This window comes from Stegostoma tigrinum, chromosome 1 (genome assembly GCF_030684315.1).
Source record: "Stegostoma tigrinum isolate sSteTig4 chromosome 1, sSteTig4.hap1, whole genome shotgun sequence".
Taxonomy (NCBI): domain Eukaryota; kingdom Metazoa; phylum Chordata; class Chondrichthyes; order Orectolobiformes; family Stegostomatidae; genus Stegostoma; species Stegostoma tigrinum.
Genome location: NC_081354.1, coordinates 166,902,472 through 166,929,203, shown reverse-complemented (window position 1 = coordinate 166,929,203; position 26,732 = coordinate 166,902,472). Strand labels below are relative to the sequence as shown.

The 26,732-nt window shown below is 45.9% G+C and overlaps 1 protein-coding gene across 1 annotated transcript in view; it reads right to left on the bottom strand.

The window, feature by feature from the left end:
* Positions 1-26,732, bottom strand: part of LOC125456273 (probable E3 SUMO-protein ligase RNF212) — a 150,959-nt gene that overhangs the window by 56,383 nt on the left and 67,844 nt on the right. Inside the window, exons 7-9 of the mRNA XM_059651554.1 lie at positions 16,750-16,813; positions 16,465-16,510; positions 15,877-15,946 (exon numbers count right to left, since the gene is read on the bottom strand). Coding sequence (XP_059507537.1) covers positions 15,877-15,946; positions 16,465-16,510; positions 16,750-16,813 — 180 coding nt within the window. The remainder of the gene's footprint in view (positions 1-15,876; positions 15,947-16,464; positions 16,511-16,749; positions 16,814-26,732) is intronic.

Here is a 26,732-nt window from a genome sequence, read left to right as displayed (position 1 = left end):
AGTTTGTTCCCTGAAGTTCAAGGATATCTTTATTGGGCAGCAGCTGCCACTTATCAGCAAAGCCTCTACCCCTGAAGATTTTGAAGGTTCTACTGTATGTGGCAGGCTCAATGTGGTCTGAAGAATATCTTCTGACATGGGGAATTAAATTTTGTATCCTTTGTTCAGAATAAAGCTCTGTGATAGGTTTGTGATCACTTTTTGTCACAATATAATCCTTTCTGATTTTCATTACTTAAGACAATTGTCCTGATATTCTGATGGCCAGATAATTGTAGATAGGATTTATGCATTGGGGCAAGGTGGAAGTTCTCACGCAGCTAAATCCAAGGGAATTGCCAGGAAAACTGAAAATTCCAAGTAGCAACTCCCCCTGCATCTGGAATCTTCTGAACATGTCCCTTAAATTCAGAGAATTTGGAGGATTCTGACTTACTTATGCTTAATTGTTAGTCAGGAAACATTAGAGCAGTGAAAACCTATTCTAACGTCTGGGTAGCTATTAGTCTGAACATGTAAATTACCACTGATTCACTCCAAATACACTACTCTGAACCTGAACACCCCTGTCTTAACATTGATTGACTGATGTATTGTCATGTGCAATAGAGTACAGTGAAAAGCTTTGATTATGAGCAGGACAGGCAGGTCAGAGAAAGCAACAATGTACAGATCAAAAAGTCTTGGAGGCATATTGGTTACATTGCACAGTGCGTGCACTGGATGAGAAAAGAACATTATTAGTAATTTTTACAGATTTAGAATTTAAGTTTAAAATTGTAGAAAGGTTAGAAGAAATGTTAAAGTTAGATCTGCTGTAAGGAGCTTGCAAAGAGTTGCATGGTGTCAATGCCAAATATCACCCCTTACTCGCTACTGCCAGTTCAACCTTGCCAACCGAAGTACTAGCCCACCCAACATCATGCACTTCCAACCTCATCCACCATAAGGCTGACCCTGCCAGATCCAGCATCTGGACCTAACCACTCAATTCCCAAGCTTGCTGGAGTTAATACCAAGCACCTCCCTGCAATCCTCAACCAACACAATGTTGGACTCAATGCTATATCCCCATCCTCCAACACTACCTCCAAAAATCTCTATCCCAACATTCTGTCACATTCCAACTTGATCTCATCAGCCTGATACCCTCCCCTAATTCCACACCAATTCCAGTCCATCCCTGACACCAACCTTCCAAGCCAGCACTGATTTCATCCGGCCCAAACCAACACAAATTGAGACCTGATCATCCCACCACCCACACACACCCCCCGCACCTCTGATCCTACTTGAAGAACTCATCCACCTACCTGGCACGCTATTCACCTCATCCATCTGGCATCCTAACACATCCGCTTCACCAATTGACAGTCAATTCATTTCATCCACATGGAATGCTAAACCCATTTTAGGGAACCAGCTAGGGGCTAAGAGCTGTGACAAAAATCTGAAAAGCCACTTGGCAATTGATCACACAACATTTAAAGCAGTCACACTTTACTTGGATCAAACAGCAATAATGTCACTCACCATGCACATGGATTGTGGTTGTGGAAGGAGTTAATAAATACCTGTTTTCAGTGGCTGAAGTGCATACCTTGTTTGAAACTGAAGACATGAGACTGTTCTCAAGCCAGAAGCAGAAGATCACAAGTAAGAGGGACAGAAAGAGAGAGAGATAGAAAAAGAGAGAGAGAGAGAAGACCACTTGTCACCCTCTGCCTCGGCTCAGTTGGGAAGCAACAGTCAATAAAGTGACTGCTTAGCTTTGTGAAGTTTTCTAAAGTATTGTTGTTACTTAATAAACATCTCCTGAAGAGACATTACTGGAATCTCCCTATTACCTACATGGTTAGAATCTCAAATGAACAAATAAACATTGTGAGAGCTGACTTACAGTTGAATTTAAATTATACCAAAAATATACAGCGGCAACAGCATTTTTATGCCTTGATAGCCTTTCCTTACCTCCCCATCACACCTCACTCATACAGTCATAGACCTGTACCTGTTAAACCCTACAGTGTGACTCGTCCATGCCAAACTGATATCCTAAATAAACCTAGTCCCATTTGCCAGCATTTGGGCCAAACCCCTCCAAACCCTTTCTATGCTTATATTCCTATTCCTTTTAAATGTTAGAACCATACCAGACTCCACCACTTCCCATGGTAGCTCATTCCATACATGCACCTCGCTCTGTGTGAAGAAATTGCCGCTGAAGTCCCTTTTAAATCTTTCACGTCTCACCTTAAACCCATGTCCTCTCAGGGAAAAAGACCTTGTCTATTCACCCTATCCAAGCCCCCCATGATTATATAACCCTCTATAAGGTCACCCCTCAGCGTCCAACAGTCCACTCACCATGAGAGACCGAGTACTGCCTTGGTTTTCTGTTGGTTTAGGCCTTGAATTTCTGTTCATTACCTAATTCTCAATCCAGGCTAATACAGTTTGGAATAAACTTCCATGTGGCACTTTATCAAATGGATTTAGAAAATCCAAAGGCATTGCATCTATTTTAGATTATACAATCAGTTCAGCAGAAAAATTGGGAACTAGAACAGGGGTCAAGGCCTTAGTTCTGGCCGAGGGGGATTCTCTTTTGGCGGTTATTGCGGGGACTGGGTGTGAGGGATGAGTTACGGGAAATGCGGGAGACACAGTTGAGGGCGTTCTTGACCACTGCAGGGAGGAAGTTGCGGTCCTTGAAGAACAAGGACATCTGGGATGTATGGGGGTGCAATGCTTCATCCTGGGAGCAGATGCAGCGGAGGTGAAGGAATTGGGAATAGGGGATGGAATTTTTGCAGGAAGGTGGGTGGGAGGAGGTATATTCCAGGTAGATGTGGGAGTTGGTGGGCTTGCAATGGACATCGGTTGCTAGGTGTTTGCCTGAGATGGAGACAGAGAGGTCCAGGAAGGTGAGGGATGTGTTACAGATGGTCCAGGTGAAGTTGAGGTTGGGGTGGAAGGTGTTGGTGAAGTACATGAACTGTTCGAGGTCCTCTTGGGAGCATGAGGCGGCGCCGATACAGTCATCAATATAATGGAGGAAGAGGTGGGGTTTAGGGTCAGTGTAGATATGGGAGAGAGACTGTTCCACATAACCGACAAAGAGGCAGGCATAGCTTGGGCCCATGCGGGTACCTATGGCCACTCCTTTTGTCTGTAGGAAGGGGAGGAATCGAAAGAGAAATTGTTGAGGGTGAGGACAAATTCCGCTAGGCGGATGAGGGTGTTGGTGAAGAAGAACTGGTCGGGCCTGCGGGGTAGGAAGAAGTGGTGGGCCTTTAGGCCATCTGCATGGGGAATGCAGGTGTATAGGGACTGGACATCCATGGTGAAAATGAGGTGCTGGGGACCAGGAAATTGGAAGTTCTGGAGGAGGTGGAGGGCGTGGGTGGTGTCACGGGCGTAGGTAGGGAGCTCCTGGACCAAGGGGAAGAAAATGGAGTCCAGATAGGTGGAGATACGTTTGATGGAACAGGAGTAGGCAGAGACTATAGGTCAACCAGGGCGATGGGTTTGTGGATTTTGGTAAGGAGATAGAAGCGGGCAGTGTGCGATTGGGGAACAATGAGGTTGGAGGCTGTGGGTGGGAGGTCACCTGAGGTGATGAGGTTGTGGATGGTTTGGGAGATGATGGTTTGGTGCTTGGAGGTGGGGTCATGATCCAAGGGGGCAGTAGGAGGAGGTGTCAGAGAGTTGGCGTCTGGCCTCAGCAATGTAAAGGTCAGTGTGCCATACCACAACTGCGTCTCCCTTGTCTGCGGGTTTGATGGTGAGGTTGGGATTGGAGCGGAGGGCTGCATGTTTTGCAGGGGAGAGGTTGGAGTGGGTGAGAGGGATGGAGAGGTTGAGGTGATTGATGTCTCAACGGCAGATGGAGATGAAGAGGTCGAGGGAGGGTAGGAGGCCTTGGGGTGGTGTCTGGGAGGAGGACGTGTGTTGGAGGTGGGTGATGGGGTCTGTAGAGGGAGGGTTGGGCTCCCGGTTAGAGAAGTAAGGGTGGAGGCGGAGGTGGCAGAAAATCTGCTTGATGTCCAAACGTGACTGGTATTCATTGATGTGTGGGTGGAGGGGGACAACAGTGAGGCCCTTGCTGAGGACTGACTGTTCCTCCTCTGTCAGGGGGAGGTCTAGGAAGATGGTGAAGACTCGGCAGGGCTCAGTGTGGCTGTCTTCTCTGGGGTTGCCGGCTGTGGAGCTGTGGGGGCAGCGATGTTGGTGTCGGCTGTGGGCAGGGTTGCGTCGGCATTGGCTGTGGGTGGGGTTCCGTCGGAGTTCCGATGGGGGTGGGAGGAGTTGCGTCGGCGTCAGTGGCGGCAGAGTGGAGTCGGCGTCTGTGATGGACGAAGCGGTGCATCTGTACATCCCAGCTGTCCTCGTTCTTCAAGGACAGCAACATCACCCCCACAGTGGTCGAGAACGCCCTCAACCGTGTCTCCCGCATTTCCTGTAACTCAACCTTCACACCCTGTCCCCGCAATTGGGTGGCACGGTGGCTCAGTGGTTAGCACTGCAATCACACAGCACCAGGGACCCGAGTTCGATTCCAGCCTCGGGCAACTGTCTGTGTGGAGTTTGCACATTGTCCCTGTGTCTGCATGGGTTTCCTCCAGGTGCTCCGGTATCCTCCCATAGTCCAAAGATGTGCAGGCTAGGTGGATCGGCCATGCTCAATTTCCCATAATGTTTAGGGGTGTGTGGGTTATAGGGAGATGGGTCTGGGTGGGATGCTCCAAGTGGACTTGTTGGGCCAAAGGGCCTGTTTCCACTCTGTAGGGAATTGAATCCAATCTAATCTAATAGCCACCAAAAGAGAATCACCCTCATCCTCACATACCACCCCACCAACCTCCAGATACAACGCATCATCCTCCGACACTTCAGCCATCTACAATCCAACCCCACCACAAAAGACATTTTTCCATCCCCACCCTTGTCTGCCTTCCAGAAAGACCACTCTCTCCGCGCGACTCCCTTGTCCACTCCACACTCCCCTCCAACTCCAACACATCCGGCACTTTCCCCTGCAACCGCAGGAAGTGCTACACTTGCCCCCACACCTCCTCCTTCACCCCCATCCCAGGCCCCAAGATGACTTTCCACATCAAGCAGATGTTCAACTGCTAATATTGTATACTGCATCCGCTGTACCCGGTGTGGCTTCCTCTTCACTGGGGAAACCAAGCGGAGGCTTGGGGACCGCTTTGCAGAACACCTACGTTCGGTTCACAACAAACAACTGCACCTCCCAGTCACGAACCATTTCAACTCCCCCTCACATTCCTTAGATGACATGTCCATCCTGGGCCTCCTGCAGTGCCACGATGATGGTTACAGAAACAGCAACTCATATTCCGCTTAGGAACCCTGCAGTCCAATGGTATCAATGTGGATTTCACTAGCTTCAAAATATTCCCTCCACCAACTGCATCTCAAAATCAGCCCAGCTCGTCCCCTCCTCCCTAACCTGTTCTTCCTCTCACCTATCGCCTCCTCCCACCTCAAGCTGCACCTCCATTCCCATCTCCTAACCTCATCCCGCCCCCTTGACCTGTCCGTCCTCCCCAGACTGACCTATCTCCTCCCTCCCTCCCCATCTATACTCACCTCTACAGGCTCTATTCCCACCCCTTTAACTTGTCTGTCTCCTCTCCACTTATCTTCTCCTCTATCCACCTTCAATCCGCCTCCCCCGTCTCCCTATTTTTTTCAGAACCAATTCCCCTTTTCTGATGAAGGGTCTCGGCCCGAAACATCAACTTTTATGCTCCTAAGGTGCTGTTTGGCCTGCTGTGTTCATCCAGCTCCACACTTTGTTATCTTAGAATGGCTAGGTGCTTGTTTTTGACCAGCAAAGTCTTGATGATTCAAAGGACCTTTTTCTGTGCTTCTCGACCTCTATGATTGTATAACTCTAAAGAACAAGATTGGCCACTACTGTTTTGTCTGCCATTCCTCTAACTTTCATCGCAAGTTACTTAGGAGAATTTGGAGAAGTACAAACTCAACAATAGCCCAACTATATCATCAGTGTGTCTAACTCTGTCATTTTTATCAGGCACATTCCCACTGGCTCAGTTAGTCCAATTAGCCCAGGGGCCTGGGTTAAAACGTGACAGATTAACAACTTCTGATTGCTCATTAATGATCCTTCATCTTCCAAAAAAGGTGCAGTACAACATTGTAGTATTATTGTCCACATCTGTGGGGCCAGTAAGTCTGAACTCAGAAGTGGACCACAGTGGAGAAGCATGGATGAATCAGGGACAGTTAGCATAGTTTTGTTAAGGGTAGACTGTGACTTTAGAACATTAGAATATTACAGCACAGTACAGGCCCTTCGGCCCTCGATGTTGTGCTGACCTGTCATACCGATCTCAAGCCCATCTAACCTACTCTATATCAACTGAAAAGTTTTTTTTTGAGGATGAGAGTAATTGAGGTTAAAATCAGGTCAGCCATCATCTTATTGAATGGCAGGGCAGGCTCAAAGAGCTGAGTGTTGTTGTGAGTGCTGCACGCTTGGTCCTTGTTCATATGTTCACATGTAATGTAGTGCATGTTGTCTACATGGAAGTTAATAGGTATTTGACTTGACAACTGCTGAGAAAAATTAAGACCATTAGGTTGATTCCTTTAAGCTTGTCCATCATCTAAGAAGTCAGGAGTGTGATGGAAACTCCCCTCTTGTCTGGGCGACTGCAGCCTAGTAATATTCAAAAACTTGACACCATCCAGAACACGCAACCCACTTGACTAGCACCAGATGGAGAATCCATGGCCTAGTGGTATTATCACTGGACTGTTAATTTAGAGACTTAGGCAATGTTCTGGGGACCTAATTTCTAATCCCCCTATAGTAGAGTGTGCAACCTGGTTATTATCTTTTCCATTTGGCAGAAGGTACAAAAGTTTGAAAACATGTACCAACAGCTTCAGCCCTACAGTTTTCACTCTTATAAAAGGACCTCTCATATATCTGAGTTAATGTTTCTCTGCACCTTCTCTGTAGCTGTAACGCAATACTTTGTATTCTGTTCTATTACCCAAATGAACTTACATAAGGTATGATCTGTCTGTATAGCACAACAAAACAATACTTTTCACTGTACCTCAGTACATCTGACAACAATAAATCAAATCAATAAAAATCTAGAAATAAGAGTCTAATGACGACCATTAAACTATTGTCGATTGTTGGAAAAACCCATCTGGTTCACTAATGCCCTTGAGGGATGAAACTGCTATTCTCACCTAGTCTGGCTTACCTGCGATTCCAGACCCACAGCAATGTGATTAACTCTTAACTGCCCTCTGGGCAGTTATGGATGGGGAAAAATTGCTGCCTCTTCCAATGAATGAATTTTAAAAATTCTCAAACATTTACTCCCTCCACCACCAAAGTACAGAATCAGTTGTGTCTACCATATAGAAGATGCACTGTAGAAATTCACCAAGGCTCCTGAGATGGTCATCTAGAAGGACTGTAACTTCCACTCCAAGCCACTCACCATCCTGATTTTGGAAATATATCACATTCCTTCAGTGTCACTGGATCAAGATCCTGGAATGCCCTCCCTAACTACATTTTGGGTTTACTTACACCAAATAAATTTCAACAATTCAAGAAGACAATCCTAAACACCTTCTCAAGGGAAATTTGGAATGGGCAGTAAGTGTTGGGCCAGCCACGGAAACCTTCATCCCACAAATGATTAAAAAAAAATGAAATGTGGTGAGGTAGAAACAAGTTGGCTCAGTGACAAGAAACAAAGATTCTTTTACTGAAGAGTGGGATTTGCTACTCGGTTTGGTGATTAAGGCGGGAACCTTTAAACTCATTTCAAAGGAACCCGAAACTGCACCTGAAACTCTGTAATCAGCAAGGCTATGAACCAGATTCTGGGAAATGGGCTTAGAGTGAACAGCTAGTTTATTTAGCTTGTGCAGACCCGACATGCTGAGTTGTCTCCTTCCATGCTAAAGCTTTTCTATGATCTGGGTGTGGTGGACAGCAAAGAAGGTTACCTCAGAATACAATGCAACCTTGATTTGATGGGCCAACAGGCTGAGGAGTGGAAGATGGAGTTTAATTTAGATAACTGTTAATCCAGAAACCTAGATAACATTCTGGACACCCAGGTTCGAATCCCGCCATGGAAAATTGTGGAATTTGAATCCAACAAATATCTGGAATTAAGAGTCTAATGATGAGCGCTAATCCATTGTTGATTGTTGGAAAAAAACATCTGGTTCACTAATGTCCTTTAGGGGAGGAAACTGCCATCCTTACCTGGTCTAGCCTATATATGACTCCAGACTCACAGCAATGTGGTTGACTCTCAAGTGCCCTTTGGGCAATTAGGGATGGGCAATAAATGCTGCCTAGCCAGCTACACCCTCATCCCATGAATGAATTAAAAAAAAGTGAGGTGTTGCATTTTGGAAAGGCAATTAAGGGCAGGACTTACACGCTTAATGGTAAGGTCCTGAGGTGTGTTGCTGAATAAAGAGACTTTGGAGTGCAGGTTCATAGTTCCTTGAAAGTGGAGTTGCAGGTAGGTAGGATAGTAAAGAAGGCATTTAGAATGCTTGTCTTTATTATTCAGTGCATTGAGTACAGGAGTTAGGAAGTCATGTTGTAGCCATACAGGTCTTTGGTTAGAGATTATGGGAACTGCAGATGCTGGTAAATCCAAGAATACAAAGTGTGGGGCTGGATGAACACAGGTGGCCAAGCAGCATCTTAGGACCACAAAAGCTGACGTTTCAGGCCAAGACCCTTTATCAGAGAAGGGGATGGGGTGAGGATTCTGAAGTAAATAGGGAGAGAGAGAGAGGGAGGCGGATAGAAGATGGATAGAGGAGAAGACAGGTGGAGTGGACAGTATGGGTGGGGAGGTAGGGAGGGGATCGGCCAGTCTGGGGAGGACAGACAGATCAAGGGCGCGGGATGAGGTTAGTAGGTAGGAAATGGAGGTGTGGCTTGAGGTGGGATGAGGGGATAGGTGAGAGGAAGAACAGGTTAGGCAGGCAGGACGAGCTGGGCTGGTTTTTGAAGCTGGTGAAATCCACATTGATACCATTGGGCTGCAGGGTTCCCAAGCGGAATAGGAGTTGCTGTTCCTGCAACCTACGGGTGGCATCATTACGGCACTGCAGGAGGCCCATGATGGACATGTTGTCTAAGGAATGGGAGGGGGAGTTGCAATGGTTCGCGACTGGGAGGTGCAGTTGTTTACGGCGAACGGAGTGTAGGTGTTCTGCAAAGCAGTCCCCAAACCTCTGTTTGGTTTCCCCAATGTAGAGGTAGCCACAACGGGTACAGTGGATGCAGTATACTACATTGGCAGATGTGCAGGTGAACATCTGCTTGATGTGGAAAGTCATCTTGGGGCCTGGGATAGGGGTGAGGGAGGAGGTGTGGGGGCAGGTGTAGCACTTCCTGCAGTTGCAAGGGAAGGTGCCGGGTGTGGTGGAGTTGGAGGGGAGTGTGGAGCGGACAAGGGAGTCACGGATAGAGTGGTCTCTCCAGAAGGTAGACAAGGTGGTGGTTGGAAAAATGTCTTTAGTAGTGGGGTTGGATTGTAGATGGCTGAAGTGTCGGAGGATGATGCGTTATATCTGGAGGTTGGTGGGGTGGGATGTGAGGACAAGGGGGATTCTCTTTTGGCGGTTATTGCAGGGGGCGGGGTGGGAAGGATGAGGTGCAGAAAATGCGGGAGACACTGTTGAGGGCATTCTCGATCACTGCGGGGGGGAAGTTGCGGTCCTTGAACAACGAGGACATCTGGGATGTGCGGGAGTAGAATGCCTCATCCTGGGAGCAGATGCGGCGGAGGCGAAGGAATTGGGAATAGGGGACGGAATTTTTGCAGGGAAGTGGGTGGGAGGAGGTGTATTCCAGGTAGCTGTGGGAGTCGGTGGGCTTGAAATGGACATGTGTTTGTAGGTGGTTTCCTGAGATGGAGATAAAAAGGTCCAGGAAGGTGAGGGATTTGTTGGAGATGGTCCAAGTAAACTGAAGGTTGGGGTGGAAGGTGTACTTTTGGAAGGCTGCATGCAATTCTGGTCTCCCTGCTTTAAGAAGGATGTTGCAGAACCTGAAATGGTTCAGGAAAGATTTACAAGAATGCTGCCAGGGTTCAAGGGTCTGAGCTGTTGGGAGAGGCTGAACATTCTGGGGCTATTTTGCTGTGTCAAAAGCTGAGTGGTGATCTTATAGGGGCTTATAAAATCATGAGGAGCATGGATAGGATGAATAGCCAAGGTCTTTTCCCTGGGGTGGGAGAGTCCAAAAATAGACAGCATAGGTTTAACATGACAGGGGAAAGATTTAAAAGGGACAACTTTTTCATGCAGAGGGCTGTGTGTGTATAGAATATGTTGGCAGAGGAAGTGGCGGAGGTTGATCTAATTACATTTGAAATACATCTAGATAGGTACATGAAAAAGATGGGTTTAGGGGGAATATGGGCCAAATGCTTGCAAATGGGACTACATTAACTTTGGACATCTGGTCGGCATGGACGAGTTGGACCAAAGGGTCTAACTCCATGCTATACAGCTCTGTGACTCTATGCACCTAGAAAAGATTCCAAGAATGTTTCCGGGGTTAGGTATTTTAGTTATAAAGATAGACTGGAAAAGTTTGGACTGTTTTCCCTGGAGCAGACTGAAAAGCGATCGATTCAAAATCATGAGGGTTCTGCACATGCTAGATCAGGAAAATCCTTTCCACTGGTGAAAGGATTGAGAACTTCAGAGCTCGAGTTTCAGAGCTGGAGTGGTGGATGGGGACACTGTAGAGCATCTGTGTGGCAGAGAGTATTGTGAATAACACATACATAGAGAGGTGGCCAGTCTCAGACTCTGCAGGCAGGAAGGGAATGGATGACCACCAGACAGAGCAAGAGAGACAGGCAGGTCGTACAGAAATCTCCTGTGGCCATTCCCCTGGTAAACAGTTGCACCGTTTTAGATGCTGTTGAGGGGAATAGCCTCTCAATGGTTGAGGGGAAAGCAGTAGCAGTAGCCAAACCCATTGCACCACAGTCAGCTCTGCTGCAGACAGGAAACGTAAAAAGTGTGCCAGGGTACTGGTTATAGGGGTAGACATACTGAAGGCTGGAAGAACACAGCAGGCAAGGCAGCATCTAGAGGAAAGAAGCAGTCAACGTTTTAGGTATTAGTTGCTCCTTTCCTCCAGATGCTGCCTGGCCTGCTGTGTTCTTCCAGCCTCCTGTTTGTCTACCTTGTATTTCAATATCTGCAGTCTTCTTGTCTCCAATAGTTATAGGGGATTCAATTGTCAGGGGAATAGACAGGTGTTTCTGTGGCCACAAATGAGACTCCAGGATGGTATGTTCCCTCCCTGGTGCTAGGTCAAGGATGTCTCAGAGCAGGTACAGGTTATTCTGGAGGGTGAGGGTGAATAGCTAATGTTGTGATACACATTGTACACGGGACATATATTCTGGAGGGCGAGGGTGAATAGCCACTTTTGTGATAGACATCAGTACAAGGGACGTATATAGAGAAAGGGATGAGGTCCTAAAAGCAGAATACAAGGAGCTAGGAGGAAAGTTAAGAAATCAGATCTCAAAGGTAGTGATGCCAGGATTACACCCAGTGCCACATTCTATTCAGAGTAGAAATTATAGGATATAACGGATGAACATATGGCAGAAAAAATGGCATAGAGGGAGGGTTTCAGATTCCTGGGACATTGTGACTGGTGCTGGGGGAGGTGGGGCCTGTACAAATTGGACAAGTTACATCTGGGTAGGACTAGACTGATGTCGTTGGGGGAGTATTTGCTAGAGCAGTTCTAGGTGTGGCCTCACCAAGGCGATAGATGTGTTGTAGTTATACAGGACCTTGGTGAGACCACACATAGAATATTGTGTGCAGGTTTAGTCTCCTTTTCTGAAGAAGAATGGTCTTGCTCTCAAAACAGTGCAGCAATGGTTTACCAGGCTGGTACCGGGGATGGCGGAACTAATGTATGAGGAGAGATTGACTAAGTTAAGATAGTTTTCACTGGAGTTCAGATGAATGAGGGGGAATCTCATGGAGACGTATAAAATTCTAATAGGAGGAGACAGGGTAGGTGTAGGGAAGATATTCCTGATGGTGGGTGCATCCAGAACCAGGGGTCACAGCCTAAGAGTCTGGGGTAAACCATTTAGGATGTAGATGGAGAACGATTTCCTCACCCAGACAGTGATCATAACCCTGGAAGTAACTAACGCCAACAGTGAATGCATTCAACAGGAAGCTAGATATAACAGTTGGGGGTAAATGGGATCAAGTTTATTTTTTATTCTTTTTTTTAAGTCTTTGGGAATTTAGAATAATGGGAACGGAGGTCAGGGCAGTTGAATGTTCCTCTTGCAGAATGTGGGAGGTAAGGGTCACCACTAGTGTCCCTGCTGACTACATCTGCGGGAAGTGCACCCAACTCCAGCTCCTTGAAAACCGCGTTAGGGAACTGGAGCTGGAGCTGGATGAACTTCGGATCATTCGGGAGGCAGAGGGGGTTATTGAGAGGAGTTACAGGGAGGTAGTCACTCCTCAAGTACAGGAAAAAGGCAAATGGGTTATGGTCAGGGGACGGAAAGGGAACCGGCAGGCAGTGCAGGGATCCCCTGTGGCCATTCCCCTCAACACTAAGTATACCGTTTTGGATACTGTTGGGGCGGACGACTTACCAGGGGAAAGCAGTGGGGCACAGGTCTCTGGCACAGAGTCTGTCCCTGCTGCTCAGAAGGGAAGGGGGAAGAGGAGCAGAGCATTAGTCATTGGGGACTCCATATTTAGGGGGACAGATAGGAGGTTCTGTGGGGACGAGAAAAACTCTCGGTTGGTGTGTTGCCTCCCAGATGCCAGGGTGCGTGATGTCTCTGATCGTGTTTTTGGGATCCTTAAGGGGGAAGGGGAGCAGCCCCAAGTCGTGGTCCACATTGGCACCAACGTCATAGGTAGGAAGAGAGATGGGGATTTAAGGCAGAAATTCAGGGAGCTAGGATGGAAGCTGAGAGCTAGGACGAACAGAGTTCTTGTCTCTGGTTTGTTGCCCGTGCCACGTGCTAGTGAGGCGAGGAATAGGGGGAGCGAGGAGTTGAACACATGGCTACAGGGATGGTGCAGAAGGGAGGGTTTTGGGTTCTTGGATAATTGGGGCTCTTTCTGGGGTAGGTGGGACCTCTACAAGCAAGATGGTCTTCACCTGAACCAGAGGGGTACCGATATCCTGGGGGGGAAATTTGCTAAGGCTGTTCGGGTGCGTTTAAACTAATTCAGCAGGGGGATGGGCACCAAAATTGTAGTTCGACTATAGAAAAGGTTGAGAGTAGAGTGGTCCGAAATAAAGTTTCAGGGAAGCAAGATGGCACCGGCAAGCAAGAAGTTGGATTGAAGTGTGTCTACTTCATTGCCAGGAGCGTCCGGAATAAGGTGGGTGAACTTGCAGCATGGGTTAGTACCTGGGACTTTGATGTTGTGGCCATTTCGGAGACATGGATAGAGCAGGGACAGGAATAGTTGTTGCAGGTTCTGGGATTTAGATGTTTCAGTAAGAACAGAGAAGATGGTAAAAGGGGCGGAGGTGTGACATTGTTGGTCAAGGACAGTATTACAGTTGCAGAAAGGATGATTGGGGACTCGTCAACTGAGGTAGTACGGGCTGAGGTCAGAAACAGGAAAGGAGAGGTCACCCTGTTGGGAGTTTTCTATAGGCCTCCGAATAGTTTCAGAGATGTAGAGGAAAGGATAGCAAAGATGATTCTCGATAGGAGTGAGAGAGACAGGGTAGTTGTCATGGGGGACTTCAACTTTCCAGATATTGACTGGGAACACTATAGTTCGAGTACTATAGATGGGTCAGTTTTTGTCCAGAGTGTGCAGGAGGGCTTCCTGACACAGTATGTAGATAGGCCAATTCGGGGCGAAGTCACATTAGATTTGGTACTGGGTAATGAACCCGGCCAGGTGTTAGATTTGGAAGTAGGTGAGCACTTTGGTGATAGCGATCACAATTCTGTTATGTTTACTTTAGTGATGGAAAGGCATAGGTGTATACCACTGGGCAAGAGTTATAGCTGGGGGAAAGGCAATTACGATGACATAAGGCAAGATTTAGGGAGCATAGAATGGGGAAGGAAACTGCAGGGGATGAGCACATTAGAAATGTGGAGCTTATTCAAGGGAAAGCTCCTGTCTGTCCTAGATAAATATGTACCTGTCAGGCAGGGAGGAAGCTGTAGAGTGCGGGAGCTGCGGTTTACGAAGGAGGTGGAATCTCTGGTCAAGAGGAAGAAGAAGGGTTATGTTAGGATGAGATGTGAAGGCTCAGTTAGGGCACTTGAGGGTTACGAGGTAGCCAGGAAAGACCTAAAGAGAGAGCTCAGAAGAGCCAGGAGGAGGCATGAGAAGTTGTTGGCGGATAGGATCAGGGAAAACCCTAAGGCTTTCTATAGGTATTTAAGGAATAAAAGAATGATGAAAGTAAGATTAGACCCAATCAAGGATAGTAGTGGTAAGTTGTGTGTGGAGTCAGATGAGATAGGGGAAGCGCTAAATGAATATTTTTCAACAGTATTCACTCTAGAAAATGACAATGTTGTCAAGGAGAATACTGAGATACAGGCTACTAGACTAGATGGGATTGAGGTTCACACGCAAGAGGTATTAGAAATCCTTCAGAAGGTGAAGATAGATAAGTCCCCTGGGCCGGATGGGATTTATCCTCGGATCCTCTGGGAAGCCAGGGAGGAGATTGCCGAGCCTTTGGCATTGATCTTTAACTCGTCATTGTCTACAGGAATAGTGCCAGATGACTGGAGGATAGCAAATGTGGTTCCCCTGTTCAAGAAGGGGAGTAGAGACAAACCTGGTAATTATAGACCAGTGAGCCTTACCTCAGTTGTTGGTAAAGTGTTGGAAAAGGTTATAAGGAATAGGATTTATAATCATCTAGAAAAGAATAAATTGATTAGGGATAGTCAGCACAGTTTTGTGAAGGGAAGGTTGTGTCTCACAAACCTTACTGAGTTCTTTAAGAAGGTGACCAAACATGTAGATGAGAGTAAACCAGTTGATGTGGTGTAAATGGATTTCAGCAAGGCGTTCGATAATGTAAGAAGTAGTTTCTTTACTCAGAGAGTAGTAAGGGAATGGAACGCTTTGCCTGCAACGGTAGTAGATTCGCCAACTTTAGGTACATTTAAGTCGTCATTGGACAAGCATATGGACGTACATGGAATAACGTAGGTTAGATGGGCTTGAGATCGGTATGACAGGTCGGCACAACATCGAGGGCCAAAGAGCCTGTACTGTGCTGTAATGTTCTATGTTCTAAAGGTTATGGAGAGACAGCAGGATTAGGCTATTGAGTTGCACAATCAGTCATGATTGTGATGAATGGTGCAGATGTTTTGAAGGGCTGAATGGCCTCCTCCTGCTGCAAACTTCTATGTTTCTGATTGAAAACAACAGGGCACAAGTTTAAGGTCATTGACAGAAAAAGCAATAAGGATACGAGTGGTACCTTTCTCAGGCAGCAAGTGGTTAAAATCTGGAAACCACTGCCTGCGCCTATGGTTCAGGTTCAAGTGGCACATTGAAAGGGGAATTTAAAAAACTATCTGTAAATGATGAATCTGGAGGCTTATGGGCAGACACCAGAAGAATGGCACTAATTGAAACACTCATTCAGACAACAGCTGTAGAGAGACTGTAACAATTCTATTATTCTGTGTGTTCTATCGGTTTTTGTAGATTCATCTTGTATTCTGCTACTATTAGCTGAAATCAACATTCAACTTCAATCTGCAGAAGGAAATAATCTGTGGCACTCACCCATCCGGCCATCTCGGGGTGGGCTTATTAATGATAGTCTGGCTGGACCTATTGATGCATCAGATTGTATCTTGGCAAAAAGATCAAAAGTAAAGGAAACAAAGGTCAATAACAGACCATTCTTCGTTAAAACAATATTATACTTGCACCTGATAAGCAAATTGCTCCCAATGGCAATAACTGGAATTTAGGCCCATAGTGAAATCTGGGATCACAAACTCATGGAAAAACAGAAGAATGGCAAAACAAATATAGGCAAAAGAAAGGTGAAGGAAAGCATATAGCCCACACTATTACAGATGAAGTTATAAAACTTGTCCAAAGCTATCTTAGCAGAGTCATTTACCCTTTGAATATTGATATGTTAATACTTCTGCTAAAATAGTGAAGAATTCCAGACCATGTATTAGGTATTTGTACTTTACTACATACTAACCATTACACTTTCGCAGCACAGAAATGCTTTGTTAAAAGTTATAAAATAAAGTCAATCAATCAGGCTGCTAACCATAACGCTACATTTATGCCATAAATAGCAATGCACCAAATGCCCTATGTTTTTCCTGATGTTAAGTTAAGTACACTTACCTTTCCAGATGGACTCGGTCTTGCATCAATCTCCATTTTCTGTGACCTTTTTGGAAATTATTGTTTAAAAGGATAGTTAAACAACATACATAAAATATTTACACATTTTCCTGTCAGAAAGCACTTAAAAATTGCAATTGGTGCTGAAGTTAATATGAAAATTTGCTCAAAAGTAATTTCAAAACACAAACTGTATGTTTAATTCCAGCACTGTTTTGTATGATTTCCCTTCACAGGACAAATGCCCTCTTTTCAGAAAGATGCATCATAATTAAAACAACATACATTTCAGTTGTGGCTGGTCTTGATTGTGGGACTGAAGAGTACATCACTGACTTCATTGAAGGTGCTAAAGAACAAAAAGAGGCTAAAATGTTAGCATTTGAAGAACTTTCTTAACAAAACATGAAGTGCAGAAATTTTATATGAAATAGACAAACATCCCTTTCTTGGTGTGGGAAGATTAATCATATGGTGGCAAAACAGGGTGGGAAAGATGAAATGATATTCTGAATTATGAGAAAAAACTTTAGTAATTTTCTCAAGCCTTGATTGGCAACTTCAGAATCTAGCCCTTGAGTGGTGACCAGCTTATTTTTATGCGTTTATATCTCACTACAGTTCCAACTTCCTTAGTTACATTCTACTTCCAATTCTCCTCTCCTCCAAAAATGAACCAGATGGGGTAAAATCCAGGGAATTTCACATCACTAAATGGCACCATGTTACATCAATATCAGAGTGGTAGCATCTGCCAGTGGCTTACATGGCAAACATATTGCATGTGTTTCAAGCAAATTATGTGAAAGTCAAATGAGAACAATCCTTAGTGGGGTGACTACAATCACTCAGTGGGTACTGCTGCAGTTGGTCAGGGGGCTGATCCGAGTGCGCTACAGGGGTTGGCCACAGTTAGTCCTGAAAATCACATGCAAGCAGTCCGAGGTTATAGTTGGTCAGCTGGGATTCTGTTGAGAATCTATCTGGGAGGCAGGCTGTTTATTTCCTGTAAGTGAGATAAAGCAAGGGATTGAGTACGATGGAAGTGACTCAAGACCAGTTAGTGATCATGCATGATTAGAAGGTGGTGAAATGATCCCATTGGGTGAGTAAGAAGTGCACGGGGCAAGAAGGATAAGTAGTTTGGAAGGATGATCTTCAGACGCATGACGTACAGTGGGAACTTGGGAATCAAGACCAGAACTTCCTGAAAGTAGCCATATAAGTAGATAGGGTGGTAAAGAAGGCATATGGCATGCTGACCTTTATTAGTCGTGAACCGAGCACAAGAGCTATGATATCATGTTGCAGTTTTATAAGACTTTGGTTAGGCCACACTTATAGTATTGCATTTAATTCTGGTCGCCACATTACAGAAAGGATGTGGAGGCTTTGGAGGGGGTACAGAAAAGGCTTACTAGGATGCTGCCTGGATTAGAAGATATGACCTATGTGCAGAGGATAGAAAAACTCAGGTTGTTTTCTCTGGAGCAGCTCAGGCTGTGGGATGATTTGATAGGAGTCTATAAAATTATGAGCTGCTGGTCAGAATCTTTCTCCCAGAATTGAAATGTCTGATTCAAGGGAACACACATTTAAGGTGAGAGGGCAAAGTTCAAAGGAGATGTGAGGGGCAAGCTTTTTTACATAGAGAATGGTAGGAGTCTGGAACACACTGCAGAGGTGGTGATGGAGGTAGATATGATAGCGATATGTTTAAGGGATTTTCAGATAAGCATAACAAATTGCAAGGAATGGATAGATATGGATCAAGGGCAGGCAGAAAGCATTAGTTTAATTTGGCATCATTTTCAGCACAACACTGTGGGCCAAACGGCCCATTTCTGTAACGTACTGTCCTACATTCTATGAGATGCACATGGACGCTGCAGCAGACATTAAATACGCAATACCAAGAGCTGTGTTTGAGCTTAGGGAAGTCAGGGTGCAGTGGTAGATAGTGAGAGTGAACACTGACCCTGTGAGTGCGAAATACCAGAAACGAAAGTGGCACTCACCCTTATGAACAGCAGCTGATCATTGAGATTCTTATAGCATTGCTGGATGTCCCTTTTGATGTGGACACAGCAAATTGGACACTGCCACTTCTGTGCAGGTTGACTGAGTCTGTCAATGTGGCTTGCTTTTGCAATCAGCAGATGAAAGAGCTGTTCTCCTGTCTACCAGTTCACCAACCAGCACCTCCAAATCTTTGTCCAGAAAGTTTGGAACTAGTTTATCTTTTCTCAGATATTTTCGGGGTCAGGAACCAGTTTGAGACATAATTAATTGCTTGCAATATCTGAGGTGGTATACAGTTTTGAGGGCATTGCTGCCTAGGCAGCATTTATTGCCCATCCCTCATTGCCCAGAGGGCAGTAAAGAGTCAACCACATTGCTGTGGATCTGGAGTCACATGTAAGCCAGACCAGGTAAGGATGGCAGTTTCCTTTCCTAAAGGACATTAGTGAACCAGATGGATTTTTCCTGACAATTGACAATGGGTTCATGATCATCATTAGACTCTCAATTCCAGATGTTTCTTGAATTCAAATCCCACCATCTGCCATGGTGGGATTCAAACCAAGGTCCCCAGGACATTATCTGGTCTCGGGATTAACAGTGTCCAGTGATAACACCGTTAGACCATCGCCTCCCCTAAATGTGGCACCACCATTAGGTAAGCCAAAAGATCTCACCAATGGTGAGCATTACTGCCTCCCTGGCTATGTAATTCGCCAAGATAGGTGTTCACCAGTTTGGCTGCATAAATAATGAGGTGAAAAGCAGTAGATCATGTTAGAAAATTCAAGGGTCATGGCAAACAAAGTGACATGGAACTCCCCACCACACTTGACCTGCAAATGGGAACTATCATCCCAAAAATTCAAAGCACAAAAGAAATGCGCTGCAATCATTCAAAGGATTTGAACAAATTTTGTATCTCATCCAATAAGTCTCACTTCTCTGCACATAAATCAGCATGATTAAATGTCATGTGTATAACCATTAGTCTGATTTCCTCCGGTCAACTTTCACTAGCTTGGTCTGTCAGTGCAGGAGACAGTGGAAAAGTTGTGTGTTGACAGCAGGGCCATAAGCTGCTGCCAGCAAGCTTGAGTGATGTTCTTCAATAATATCAACGAGGAATACCAGAAGAAGCTCTGTGCAAGCTTACTTCTCTCCTATAGGATCCATAAAGGTAAGGGATTTCATGTATTTATTAAAAGTCCAAAATGGTCTATTCAGAATGTTATCAGAGATGATGGGAACTGCAGATGCTGGAGAATCCAAGGTAACAAAGTGTGAAGCTGGATGAACACAGCAGGCTAGGCAGCATCTCAGGAGCACAAAAGCTGACGTTTCGGGCCTCGACCCTTCATCAGAGAGGGGGATGGGGAGAGGGTTCTGAAATAAATAGGGAGAGAGGGGGAGGTGGACCGAAGATGGATAGGGGAGAAGATAGGTGGAGAGGAGTGTACAGGTGGGGAGGGGATAGGTCAGTTCAGGGAGGATGGACAGGTCAAGGAGGCGGGATGAGGTTGGTAGGTAGGAAATGGAGGTGCGGCTTGAGGTGGGAGGAGGGGATAGGTGAGAGGAAGAACAGGTTAGGGAGGCGGGGACGAGCTGGGCTGGTTTTGGGATGCAGTTATCAGCGCCGCCTCTTGTTCCCAAGAGGAGCTCAAACAGTTCATCCACTTCACCAACACCTTCCACCCCAAACCCAAGTTCACCTGGGCCATCTCCAACACATCCCTCACCTTCTTGGACCTCTGTGTCTCCATCTCAGGCAACCAGCTAGGAACTGATGTTCATTTCAAGCCCACCAACTCCCACAGCTACCTAAAATACACCTCCTCCCACCCACCTCCCATGCAAAAATTCCATCCCTTATTTCCAATTCCTTCGCCTCCTCTCCATCTGCTCCCAGGGAGAGGCATTCCACTCCCGCACATCCCAGATGGCCGCGTTCTTCAACGGCCGCAACATCCCCCCCCACAGTGGTCAAGAACGCCCTTGACCGTGTCTCCCACCTTTCCCGCAACACATCCCTCACACCCCGCCCCCTAAATAACCGCCCTAAGAGAATCCTCCTAGTTCTCACACATCACCCCACCAACCTCTGGATACCACACATCATCCTCCGACACTTCCGCCATCTACAATCTGACCCCACCCCCACATTTTTCCATCCCCACCCTTGTCTGCCTTCCACAGAGGCCACTCTCTCCGCGACTCCCTTGTCCGCTCCACACTCCCCTCCAACCCCACCACACCCAGCACCTTCCCCTGCAACCGCAGGAAGTGCTACACTTGCCCCACACCTCCTCCCTCACCCCCATCCCATGCCCCAAGATGACTTTCCATATTAAGCAGATGTTCACCTGCACATCTGCCAATGTGGTACACTGTATCCACTGTACCCGGTGTGGCTTCCTCTACATTGGGGAAAGCAAGTGGAGGCTTGGGGACAGCTTTGCAGAACACCTCCGCTTGGTTCGCAATAAACAACTGCACCTCCCAGTCGCGAACCATTTTAACTCCCCCTCCCATTCCTTAGACGACGTGTCCATCCTGGGCCTCCTGCAGTGCCACAATGATGCCACCCGAAGGTTGCAGGAACAGCAACTCATATTCCGCTTGGGAACCCTGCAGCCCAATGGTATCAATGTGGACTTCACAAGCTTCAAAATCTCCCCTCCCCCCACTGCATCCCAAAACCAGGCCAGCTCGTCCCCGCCTCCCTTCCTCTCACCTATCCCCTCCTTCCGCCTCAAGCTGCAAATCCATTTCCTACCTACTAACCTCATCCCGCCTCCTTGACCTGTCCGTCCTCCCCAGACTGACCTATCCCCTCCCCACCTATACACTCCTCTCCACCTATCTTCTCCTTTATCCATCTTCAGTCCGCCTCCCCCTCTCTCCCTATTTATTTCAGAACCCTCTCCCCATCACCCTCTCTGATGAAGGGTCTAGGCCCAAAATGTCAGCTTTTGTGCTCCTGAGATGCTGCTTTGTCTGCTGTGTTCATCCAGCTTCACACTTTGTTATTCAGAATGTTAGATGTTTGAAAATTCAAGTATTTTTAATTTTAAAAGCTCCTCCTTGATTCTATTTTAGTGTAGAGTGGAAATAATTTAATAGACGATAGTACATCATAATTATATTACAAAGTTATTCCAATTGCAAAAAGTAAGATTGCTCAAGTTTCTCATACGATGACATTCTGATGATGACAGAGAAATTAGAAACAGTCCTGAGTTTTTTCGTGCTTTCAGCTGTTGTTTAATGTTCCAGGATTTTTTCCATAAACTGATAGTACAGTCAAGTAGCGCATAGCTGGTAGAAGTGAAATGATTCAAATACTGTTGACCAGTATGTATCCTCAGTTCGTGAGCTGAAAATTGAGAATCATAAACTAGAATGATAACAAAAATTGCTGGAGAAACCCAGCAGATCCGGCAGCATCTGTGCAGAGAAAACAGAGTTAACATTTCAAGTTGGGGGTTCCTTCGTCAGGGCTGTGACCACCAACACTGCCTTCTCCACGTGTGTGTAAACCACAAACAGGCCTTCACACTCTGCTGCTCGACCTTTGAAACTAAGTAAAATGGCTCAGAAAGGGAAGCTGGCATCCTGTTTCTCCAATAAGAACCTGCAAGTGCTGGTTGTTCAGGTGGTTGAAAGACGGAATGCTGTTTCTCCAGACTGCCAAAGGAAGTCCTGTCACTGGAATAAGTCATCCTGTATCGACAAGGCTCAGGTAAGCAAACCTCAGAGCCCAGCAAATGAAAATAAAAGACAAGGGTAAAGCATTTGTAGCAATCTTCAGCAGGATGTGCTGACTGGATCAAAAACAAAGTTGCTGGAAAAGCTCGGCAGGTCTGGCAGCATCTCTGTTTTCTCCTCCAGAGTTAACGCTTCGAGTCTGGTGACCCTTCCTCAGAACTCCTCCACAGATGCTGCCAGGCCTGCTGAGTTTTTCCAGCAACTTTGTTTTTGTTCCTGATTAACAGCATCCACAGTTCTTTTGGTTTTTATTTAGTGCTGACTGGATGATTCATCTCAGTCTCCTTCAGCAATATCTGCATCACAGATTCCAGATTTTAGCCAATTCAATTCACTACACGTGAAACAGCTGGAGGATCTGAATATGACAAAGGCTACGGTCCCTGACAACATTCTGGCAACAGTGCTGAAATACATGCTCCAGAACGTGCCGCTCTCCTAGCCAAGCTGTATCTGGCATCTACCCAACAAAATAGAAAATTGCCCATGTACGTCCTGTGCACAAAAAGCAGGACAAATCTAACCAAGCCAATTAACACTCCATCAGTTTACCTCTTGATCATCTGAAAAGCAATGGAAGGTGCTCAACAACAACTTGATCACTGATGCCCAGTTTGGGTTCCGCCAGGGCCACTCAGCTCCTGACATCAGCTTTGGTTCAAACATGGACAAAACAGCTGAATTCCAGACTGAAGTGAGAATAACTGTCATTAACATCAAGGAACCTGAGCAAAATTGGAGGCCCAGGGCATTATTCTGGGGACTTGGGTTCAAATCCTGCCATTTCCTGGAACTTGAATTCAATAAAAATCTGGAATTAAAAGTCTAATGATGACTATGAAACCATTGTTGATTGTCAGGAAAAACCCATCTGAATCGCTAATGCCCTGTTAGGTCAGGAAACTGCTGGTCTGGCCTACATGTGACTCCTGAAGGGCTGACTCTCAACTGCCCTCTGGACAATTGGGAATGGTTAATTAATGCTGGCCATAGACAAGATGCACTGAAGAAATTCACCAAAGTTTCTTAGACATCACCTTCAAACCCACTACCACTTCTACCTAGAAGCAGCAGATATAGGAAGGCATCACACCACCTGCAAGTACCTATCCAAGCCACTCACCATCTGGATTTGGAAATACATCACCGTTCCTCAGATGTTGCTAGATCGAAATCCTGGAACTCTATCCCTCCTTATCTACAACAAATGGACTTCAGCTGGTCAAGAAGGCAGCCTACTAACACCTTAAGGGCACTTGGAGAGGGCAATAAGTGTTGCCGTAGTTAGAAACACTCATATCCCATGAATGATTTAAAAAGAAATGCCCAGCAATGCCAAAAGAAGAATATTGACCTTCCAGACTTCACAAGAGTAAGTGCTACCATCATGCAGGAATTTGGCTGTCCGCGTCAATTGTTTGGCGACAGCCAAACGGATCCAGTCCAGCACACTCAGTGTCTGCAGGAAATGCATAGACGTGCACTTCATCATCTTAAACTGATACTCAGCACGAATGGCAAACAAAAGAGGGAAGCAAAAGAAACACTCCTTCCTCTCACAGAGGCAGGATGATGCTAGTACTTACCCAGAGGGAGGAGGAGCCACACGTAGGTACCACAAAAGTTTTCTTTCAGAAAATCCAACTGTGCCCAGACCTTAAGCTCAAATTGTATGTGATGCTGAAACCTGCAGCATTCCAATCCATGGAGGGTGAGCCTGCATCCGGCCAGAAAGTCTTGCAGGTCTGGTCCGCTAGGCCAAAATGCCCCTTGAAATGATTAATAGACAATAGGTGCAGGAGTAGGCCATTCGGCCCTTCGAGCCAGCACCACCATTCATTATGATCACGGCTGATCATTCATAATCAGTATCCTGTTCCTGCCTTATTCCCATAACCCTTGATTCCACTATCTTTAAGAGGTCTATCCACCTCTTTCTTGAAAGTATCCAGAGACTTGGCCTCCACTGCACTCCATATATCCACCACGCTCTAGGTGAAGTAGTTTTTCCTCAACTCTGTTCTAAATGGCCTACCCCTTATTTTTAAACTGTACCCTCTGGATCTGGACACGCGTGTCAGTGGGAACATGCTTTCTGCCTCCAGAGTGTCCAATCCCTTGATAATCTTATACATCGCAATCAGATCCCCTCTCATCCTTCTAAACACAAATGTATGCACGCCCAGTTGCTCCAATCTTTCAACATATGATAGCCCTGCCATTCCGGGAATTGACCTCATGAACCTACACTGCACTCCCTCAATAGCAAGAATATCCTTCCTGAAATTTGGAGACCAAAGCTGTACACAATACTCTAGGTGCAGTCTCATCAGGGCCCTGTACAGCTGCAGAAGGACCTCTTTGCTCCTATACGCAATGCCTCTTGATACGAAGGCCAGCTTTAGCTTTCTTCACTGCCTGCTAACCCTGCATGCTTGCTTTCATTGACTGATGTACAAGAACACCCAGATCTCGTTGAACTTCCCTTTTACCTAACTTGACTCCATTTAGATATTAATCTGCCTTCCTGTTCTTGCCACCAAAGTGGACAACCACACATTTATCCACATTAAACTGCATCTGCCATGCATCCGTCCACTCACCTAGCCCCTGTCCAAGTCAGCCCGTATTCTCATAACATCCTCCTCACATTTCACACTGCCACCCAGCTTTGTGTCATCAGCAAATATGCTAAAATTACTTTTAATGCCTTCATCTATATCATTAATGTATATTGTAAACAGTTGCGGTCCCAGCACCCAACCTTGTGGTACCCCACTGGTCACCGCCTGCTGTTCCAAAAGGGACCCATTTATCACTACACTTTGCTTCCTGTCAGCCAGCCAATTTTCAATCCAAGTCAGTATTTTGCCCCTAATACCATGTGCCCTAATTTTGCTCACTAATATCCTATGAGGGACTTTATCAAAGGCTTTCTGAAAGTCCAGGTACATTACATCCACTGGCTCTCCCTTGTTGATCTCCTCAAAAAATTCCAGAAGATTAGTCAAGCACGATTTCCCCTTCGTAAATCCATGTTGACTCTGAACCATCCTGTTACTGCTATCCAAATGAGTCTTAATTTCATCTTTTATAATTGACTCCAGCATCTTTCCCACCACTGAAGTCAGGCTAACTGGTCTATAATCCCTTGTTTTCTCTCTCCCTCCTTTCTTGAAATGTGGGACAACATTAGCCACCCTCCATCCACAGGAACTGATCCTGAATCTATAGAGCATTGTAAAATGATTAACGATGCGTCCATGATTTCTACAGCCACCTCCTTAAGTACCCTGGGATGCAGACCATTAGGTCCCGGAGACTTATCAGCCTTTAGACCTAACAGTCTATCCAACACCATTTCCTGCCTAATATAAATTCCCTTCCGTTCATCCATTACCCTAGGTCCTTCAGCCACTATTACATCTGGGAGATTGCTTGTGTCTTCCCTAGTAAAGACAGATCCAAAGTACCTATTCAACTCTTCTGCCATTTCTTTGTTCCCCATTAAAAATTCACCCATTTCTGTCTTCAAGGGCCCAATTTTAATCTTAACCATTACTTTTCTTTTCACGTACCTAAAAAAGCTCTTGCTATCCTCCTTTATATTTTTGGCCAGTTTTCCTTTGTACCTCATTTTTTCTCCGCGTATTGCCTTTTTAGTTATCTTCTGTTGCTCTTTAAAAGTTTCCCAGTCCTCTGGCTTCCCACTCATCTTTGCTATGTTAAACTTCTATCTTTACACAGTCCTTAACTTCCCTCGTCAGCCACGGCTGCCCCTGCCTCCCCTCAGGATCTTTCTTCCTCTTTGGAATGAAATGATCCTGCACCTTCTGCATTATATCCAGAAATACCTGCCATTGTTGTTCCACTGCCATCCCTGCTGGGGTATTGTACCATTGAACTTCGGCCAGCTCCTCCCTCACAGCTCCATAGTTCCCTTTGTTTAAGTGCAATACCAACATTTCCGATTCTCCCTTCTCCCTCTCAAATTGCAGATTAAAACTTATCATATTATGGTCACTAACTCCTAATGACTCTTTTACTTCAAGGTCCCTGATTAAATCTGGTTTGTTGCACACACCAGATCCAGAATTGCCTTCTCCTTGGTAGGCTTCAGTACAAGCTGTTATAAGAATCCATCTCGGAGGCTCTCCACAAACTCCCTTTCTCGGGGTCCAGTACCATCCTGATTCTCCCAGCCTACCCGCATGTTGAAATCTCCCATAACAACTGTAGTGATACCCTTGTGACAGGCCAATTTCAACTCTTGATTCAACTTACACCCGACATCCTGACTACTGTTTGGGGGCCTGTAGATAACTCCCATTCGGATCTTTCTACCCTTAGAATTTCTCAGCTCTATCCATACTGACTCTACATCTCCTGATTCTATGTCTCCCCTCACAAGGGACTGAATATCATTCCTCACCAACAGGGCCACCCCACCCCCTCTGCCCGTCAGTTTGTCCTTTCAA